The sequence below is a fragment of the Nicotiana sylvestris genome, chromosome 10 (genome assembly GCF_000393655.2).
Source record: "Nicotiana sylvestris chromosome 10, ASM39365v2, whole genome shotgun sequence".
Lineage (NCBI taxonomy): Eukaryota > Viridiplantae > Streptophyta > Magnoliopsida > Solanales > Solanaceae > Nicotiana > Nicotiana sylvestris.
The window spans coordinates 106,742,489-106,750,510 of NC_091066.1; the positions used below are offsets into that span (position 1 = coordinate 106,742,489).

General features: G+C 36.4%; 1 protein-coding gene across 2 annotated transcripts; it reads right to left on the reverse strand.

Moving 5' to 3' along the window:
- Window positions 1-2,158: 2,158 nt before the first annotated feature.
- LOC104238417 (uncharacterized) lies at window positions 2,159-7,075 on the reverse strand. Of its 2 annotated transcripts, none has more exons than XM_009792764.2 (4): window positions 6,516-7,075; window positions 5,888-5,941; window positions 5,101-5,226; window positions 2,159-2,568 (listed from the first exon to the last, which is right to left on the reverse strand). In XM_009792764.2, exons 1-4 carry the CDS (start codon window positions 6,900-6,902, stop codon window positions 2,386-2,388), a joined length of 750 nt encoding a protein of 249 aa, XP_009791066.1. In that variant the 5' UTR covers window positions 6,903-7,075; the 3' UTR covers window positions 2,159-2,385. The 2 variants fall into 2 exon arrangements, with proteins under 2 accessions (XP_009791066.1, XP_070016063.1); XM_070159962.1 differs by having other exon boundaries at window positions 2,159-2,613; window positions 6,516-6,990.
- Between the last annotated feature and the right edge of the window lie 947 nt (window positions 7,076-8,022).

The window sequence follows — 8,022 nt, forward strand, 5'->3', positions numbered from 1 at the left end:
TAATAACGTATACGGAGATTATCGACCTTACATCACCTCGAAAAGGCCAGAGTATGATTCCATAAGTCCAGCCCATAGAGGCGTATGTTTTTAAAAGTATATATATACACAGTCGCCCTTAGAGGCACTCAAATGTTACAAGTTGTATCTTCTCTATCTCTATTTACATTATTATTTTTATTTATGCATTCTTGCCTTACATACTTAGTACTTTATTTGTACTGACATATCCTTTATTTATGGACGCTGCATGTCGTGCCGCAGGTGCGGATAAATAGGTTGACGGTCCTCCCAGTAGGCTACCAGTTTAGCAGGAAGTGTTGTTGCACTCCACTTGTCTCGGAGTTTCCTTTCGAGTCAGTATACCCATGTACATACTTTTATGGTTATGTTGGGGCTTTATCCCGACCTTTATGACGTTTATGTATTCTTAGAGTCTTGTAGACAGATGTCATGTATATAAATACTTATATGGCCTTATCGGCCTATGTTTTAAGTGTACAAATAATCACATCGTCCTTATAGGCCCGTATGTCACATGTATAAGTTTGTATATCATGTTGGGTCGTCCTATGTCGAGTATTCCCTTATGTTTTATTCTGGTTATCTCATGACAGCTCTTTTGGCCCATTTACGCTTGATAGTATGATTAAGGATACATTACGTTGGTGCTCGGCAAGTAAGGCTTGGGTGCCCGTTGCAGCCCTCTTGTTTGGATCGTGACATATTTCCCTTCAAAATCTATTTATTTTTTCAATTTTAATTTTTTTCTTATCATCCTTTTCTTTATCAAAACACCATACTATGGTTGTCATCTTTTTTTTTTCATTTCATCAACCAACTCTATCAAAAGCCAAAAATATCCAAATCCATCAAAATTCCTAAAAGCAACATAGTACTGATAATTCAAAGAATAAAAAAAGAGAGAAAAACTTTTTAATAAAGATAAGTTGGGATCATAACATAAGCCATAACAAAAAACACAACCCAGCTGAAGCAAACAAAACTTGTCATTATTCTTATCAATTGTCAAATCCAACATCACAATCCCAACACCACCAAGACTTCCAATTTCAGCATACAATTTCAACTTCAAACAAGAGTTTCAGCAGCAATTCAATTTAGATGTGAAATTTTCAATAACAAATTGAGTCACCCACTTGCTTCTAAGAACAAAATTTTTGAGTATCAAGCAAACCCACCTTCAACAACGGTGGGATACAAAGTTCACCACTAATTTCTTTTGAAAATCATAAGGATATTGATTCTAGGTATATTCAGATTTAGAAATTTTGGTGTAGAATCAAATGGGTATGATTTCAAATAAATGGAAGAAAAAAGAAGGTCTAGGAGAAAAGACTCCAGTTTTGGGTAATAAAAAAGTGAGGGTTTCAGTTGCCAATATAAAGAGGCTACCAGTAAGAACGTAAGATGAATTGTAATGACACATTGAGGAAAAATGAGTTTGTAGATGAGAATAACTGCAAACAAGAAATAGATGTGTGCCTACTGCATCTCTTTCCTATAGATTCGGTCATTTGTGTGAGTACGGTGTTCTGATTTATTTTTTTTGGGTCATGAAAGATAAAAACTTATATTAGATAGTAAACTATTACAAGGAGGTAGAAGTAGTAGGCCTACTTTGCGCCAAAGTTACATTGTTACTACATATCACTACAGTGGGATTCCGAGTGGGATCCTTACTAGGGGATTGATCAAAAAGACGCCCAACACTAGTCATTGCTTGTGGTGGATTTACAGGTGTGGAGGTAGTAGAGTGATCAAAAAGACAAGCATTGACAAGGCGGTAATTAATGGGTGGGTATTCGGGTAGTAAAATTAGAGGTGGGTTATTTATTTCTAAGCTTGCCATGTGTTCTTTAGTATAATGGTAGGGATATTAATGGTAGGGGTATAAATTAACAAATACTCAAATGAAGGGTATATTTAAACTATTTCAAATAATACAAAGATATATTTGACCCTCTTCTGTTTAGAAAATTATGTTTCAAATTGATTAGAAAATTATGTTATGCCATATAGACCACTTGATAATTTCTTGAAATCGAATTTTACCAATATATTCTAACCCATTCTACTTTTTCTCATGAACATAATTCGAGTTACTAGTCTCCAAAGTCATACATCATGAGCAGAATGCGTCAACTTCAGTCTCCATTCCAAATGTAAAACTCAAGTTTCACACACTAATCATTACACTTGTATTCACTAACAGGGAAGAGCAAAGGTATAAATACACTGACGAGAGAAAAATAAAAACAATAATAGCATTATACAACATTCTACTCTTTTGTATGAAATTCATGCTTCACGTGTATCCACATGAAGCGGGTCACCTGCCACCTCCTTTGGCAGTCTCTATATCTATTTTTCCTCAAACTCAACATCAATAATATCTGGTTCAGACTTTGAACGAGTGGTACCGCGACTGCCTCTAGAAAAGAAGTCCCCTCCTTTTGGCTGCCACACAATATTTCCACAGCTAGCACAGCGAACTGTTGAATTCTTATTACCAATAAATTGCCTCCTACAAGCTGGGCACTGACCCTGCACGGATAAGTTGACGCGTGATAACAGGCTCACAGCTGCAAACTGGTCATCATAGCCACACGGCATTTTCTCACAATAGCTCATAAACTCAAAAGATTAAGATTCAAGAATGTGCCAATTATCTGTATGTAGTGGAGGAAGACATAGGAACCGCAATGTAGCACCTCCTTATAAGGTAAGTGCAAACTGTTTCTATAAGAAAATCCCACTTATTGTGTTCTGCTATAAGACTTTTCCCTTGTAAAACATTCAAAATGAACAAATACAGTTCAATGATGGTAACACATTATTCTAAGAAATTGGATATACAAATAAATCTATCACATTATCAGATATTGAAGAGAGACTCATCGTACTACACATGGCAGCATACAAGTTTGAAGTAGAATAAAAAGACTTTTAATTGTTTTAGGCCAAATACCTAAAGAGCCCATCAAACTTGGCACTATTTGTCAGTTAGACATCTTAACATTCATAGTGACCATTTGAACACCTCACCTTGACACAGGCGTGTCTTTTGAACACCGGTGTCCATAAGATCGACTGATCGAGTGCGTGAAACACACTTGCTACTGACATGTCATGTGAACCATTCACTGAATGGCACATGTCATTTGAAAGAAATTACATTGACACATTAACTAAAAAAAATAGAAGAAATACCATTAATAGAAAACAAAAACAATCCTCCTCTCCAACCCCACAGTCAGACTGTCCACCGTCCCTTTCTTCTTCTTGCTTCTTCCCCAGAAAACCCCTTCCCGGCATGAATAAACAGTATCTATTGAGATTTTCTTCTGAGTTTTAGCTGTCCTCTCTTTTCCTATAATATTATGCTTTGAATTGCCCCTTCCCTCTATCTTCTGGTCAGTGTTGGCTGTTAGTTTTCTACTGCACTTTGTAGTTTTTGCTATAGTGTTTGTACTGAAAAGATATATATGCTTTGGATTGGATCTTTCTATTTCACCATGTGCCGCCAATGAATACTTGCTAGCTATTGTTTCATTATTCCATTGCAGTTTTCAGAAGACAGTCCCATTTTAACTTTCAGAATCAAATTAATTAACTTTTGGAATCAACTTAATCACCCTTAGGGCTTTGTTACGGCTATGGTGTTTGGAGCAGTGGTGGAGTGATAGTATTGATATTTTACAAGTTGGAGTCTACGAAAGAAGATAAATAGGGAGGGCTCAGGGAAGAAGATGACATCAGGGTGGGGAGGGAGGGGCAAGAAAAATAATGAGAAAATTTAGTTTAAAAAGAGGTATAAAGTCATGTGTGCGTGCTTAAGCTTAGAGTGATACACATGATTGACACATCAGCGTCTTGTATCCACGAGACACGCTTCTGTCAACTAAAGGTGTTCAATTGGTCATGGTTGAAGATGGTGTGTCTAACCGAAAATGGTGCCAAGTTTGAGGTGCTATTCAGGTATTTGCTCTTTGTTTAATAAAAAAGACATTGCAGTTATTATCAATAGAACTGCGATACTAAAAAATGATGAACAAACAGTGATACACATGATAGTGTTTGCTTGCATTATTGAACAAATTTTAGTTATTAATTTATGATGGTTTGAAAGACAATCTTGAAAAGAGTCAAAAAGTTGCAATAGGGAGTTAGAGAAAGCATCCCATATTCTTCCCCTTATCAGTTGCTGGACCAATACCGCCAAAACACTTGTTTTACAGCAATGAAATTAAAAAGAAAAAGGAAAGGCATAAACATCATATCAGGCTTATATAATACTTTGAATAAGAGACATCATGTCAGGCTTATTGAGTAATGCCATCAGATCGACAATTAGCTTAAGAGGCAACTATCAAAAGAAATAGTGTCCATGCCAAAGATTCATTTAAAATTCTACTTTACTTAAGAGTCTTGCTCCCAAACAGGCCCTCAAACTTGGCCTCAGCTAGCAAGTATGCCCTCCAACTTTGGGTGCACAAGTAGGTACCTCAACTTGTCTATTTCAAAAGAGACTAGTAATTAATCCCTTTCATATCATTTGACCAATTGTAACTTCTTGATTACTATAGTGAACAGTATTTAGCAAAGACTCATAATAAGTAAGAATCGAAAATTCGATTTAAGTTTTAAATTAGTTTAAGTTAGTCCATATTCAAGGTCACAATCGATATCGTCACTAGCATCAAGATTGTCACTAGCATCAATATCGTCACTATCATCAGTATCGATCTCATCAAGAAGAACCACTTTGTCAGTTGAACACTCTAATTTATAAAATGATCATCTAGACACATCCAAAATTTATGTGTCATGTCAGCATTTGCATTTACGTGTTCAACTTTATTAAAGTTGAGGTGTCTACTTGTGCACACCCAAAGTTGGAGGACATACTTTCCAGCTAAGGCCAAGTTTGAGGGCATGTTTATGTATTATGCCTATTATTATTATTGTTATTTGAGTAGTGGGATCAACCAGTAATGTTACTAATACTCAGTCGAAACAGTAGTTGAATTCACATTAATTACTTCTAAGCATAAGGGTATTGAGAAACAAAGTTACCTTGATGACTAGATTGTTGGCAACAGCCCCAATAAGAAGAGGTCCAGCAAACGGTAGAACCCATGTGGCAATTATCAGAATTCGAAACAGCCAACCAGACAGAGCAAACCAGAGGAAGAATATTGTCTGTAAACAGACACATAAGACAAGGATTTAGAGCAAGATAACAGACTTGCATTAATAACAAGATAACTTCTAAGATGTCATGATATGTTGAAATAAAGCTCCTAGAAGCTTCAGGAACATATGACTACCATAAAATATAGAATAGAAATTATCCGAGCTCACGATGATAACATCTCTAGAGGTATATCTGCCAATAACCCACAGCCCAAGAGAGCTATGAGCAGAATGCAATTGCACACCAACTCAGAGCAATTTTACTAATGATTTTTGCAACAGAATTGTGACATTCAGAGATGTACTCTGAAACGAACAACTGCATTTGCAATGATTCGAGGGGTATATGTAAAGACTAAAATATACTACAATTGATCGAGCAGCTGCAGCACATTGAGAACAACTCACATTATATGGAATCAGAATATTCAGCTTATACCAATTTTACTACTTGAAGTAAATGAACTTTTATGACAGAATAGTCCTATGATCCTTGTCCACCTCATAGATGATAGAACAAATGGACTTCAACTCATCAATTTCCTCGGTGCAACTTGCAAACTTCTCTAAATTTTCACAAGGAATCAACGCCATGTGGTTTAAGGTATTTAAGAACCGTGCTACATGTTCACAGGGTATGTGTCCTCAAAAAGCAAGTAACACTTACAGCAGCACTTCTTCCCAGCGGGGTATCCATAAAATCACTCAACTGCCTCCTGTACTGCAGCAGCAAAACAGAAAGCAGAAAACCCAATTAGCATGAATATGACGTGCAGGAGGCAGACAAAATCCCATAGCAAACTCTGATAACACCAACTTAAATCAATTAACTATTTTGTGTAATATGTTTAAGTCGAAATAGAAACCCAGAAAACCTAATTAGCATGAAACTAACTCATGGGATGGAAGTGGAATTAACTAATCATAGAAACCAGAAACCTGACTGGCATGAAGCAGACTCCGGAATGGAAAATCCTTAACTACTTTACAGCACTAAATATAAATCAATTCACTAATTGAAAGATATTATATTATAGTATCTAACATGTTAAAAATCAATACCAAAGTTCTTATGCTCTGTCCGATAAGTTCCAGTATTCAAAGACCTATATCTGATCCACAGTTAATTGGGGAACATGCCCTAATAGTAGATTGTCTCATTCAAATTTTTAATCCAGAATTTATTTCTTATAATTAAAATTTGGAGCATTTCTGGATTTGTGCTTCAAACTAATATTGGCATACAATTAAATTGATATTTGAAATGTTTAATATAGAGGCAATAGGCAACAAACCCTGGGCCAATTTCTACTGAAATCGAGAGAGAAGGTACGCCATTTCTGAGTAATCTCAAAATCACGGTCAATCTCTCGGGCACGGTCAGCAGCAGACTGTGCAACAGCAGATAGCCGCCGCGAAACAGCATACCTCCTATCGATACGCTCCGCAGTTTTCTTTGTTTCAAATACGAACTGCTCGAAACCATCGTTGGCACTCCGCCACGCTTCTCTCCACGCTTCGCCGGATTTAACGCGCCTCGCAAATCCATCAAAGTCGCTGCGCCTGAAGGCATGTACATAGGCCACTTGGCGAATAGGGACTACATGTACTGGGTTGCGAATACGGAAGAGACGTTGGGTTTTAGAGGGTTGTAAGGGATGCCATGGCAGGCATATCGCCATAACCGCAAAACCTGAAGTTCTTTCCTTTTAGAGGAAGCCCGAGAAAGGTAGACGATTGAACTTCTGGCGTACAAAAGTTTGGCGAAATATCAAGTTGGCCCCTTTCTTTTACCACGTCTGGTAAAGTGGTCCACGTGCCATTCCCAATAGTTTTATCCCTCGTGTCACATATGTGTATGTTTTAAAAAAAAAAAAAACCAACGCCCTCGTCGTCAAATAAGCTTCATTTGATTTAGAATCTATTTGACTGTGCAAAGTTTACAGAAAAAATAAATTTTAAATTTTATAGTATTTTAAAGTTATATTCTTTCTAAATTTGAAAAAAGACCAAAAAACAGGTGAAATTCAAAAATAGCAAAATTTACAAGTGGTAATTGAAAAATAACCACAGTTTCAAAAGTAATCGAAATGTAACCACTTTTTATGTAAAGATAAATCTGAGCAAAAATACTCTTCAAAATACGAAAACTATTCCAGCACAATATACTGGAGTTCTAGTATAATATACTGGTCCAGTATAATATGCTGGAAGTTCATACACAAGTGCTTCAATCTCGAGTATATTATGCTGGAACTTTCCGTAGGTTGGAGTTCCAGCATAATATGTTGGAAGTTCATACACAGGTGCACCAATCTCCAGTATATTATGTTGGAACTTTCCGTGTTGCAACAAAATAATGGTTATTTTTCAATGACTTTGCAAACGCTGGTTATTTTTGAATTACTAGTGCGAAAACTGGCTAGCCCGTGCTATTTTGACAAGTCGGCATCAATCCCTGAAGCTGATTAAGAAAAGAAAAAAAAAGGAAAACTTTGGCCCACGACTTTTGTATGCAATATATAAGCCAAAAACGTCTCTTTTAGGGCATCTAACACGCTTGGAAATGGAGAAAAGTCATCATAGAGTTTGGAAACCACGAAATTCGTCTTGAGTTCTTATTCTTCTCTTCTTTTATTGATTTTTATATGTTCTTGGGAATTACCTGAGATTGCTACCATGACTATGCGTGGCTAAACTCATTCGTTCTAGGGTTATAGGTGCTACATGAATATTGGCGTTTGAAGTTTAGATTGATGAATTTGATTTTATCATATTGGTTTGTTTATTAATTATGTTCTT

Coding starts and splice junctions, on each gene's coding strand:
- LOC104238417 (XM_070159962.1), bottom strand. CDS start 6,902: ATGGCGATATGCCTGCCATGGCATCCCTTACAACCCTCTAAAACCCAA. Junction 5,942..6,515: donor TCAGTAGAAATTGGCCCAGG/GTTTGTTGCCTA, acceptor TTGCTGCTGCAG/TACAGGAGGCAGTTGAGTGA. Junction 5,227..5,887: donor CGCTGGGAAGAAGTGCTGCT/GTAAGTGTTACT, acceptor GTCTGTTTACAG/ACAATATTCTTCCTCTGGTT.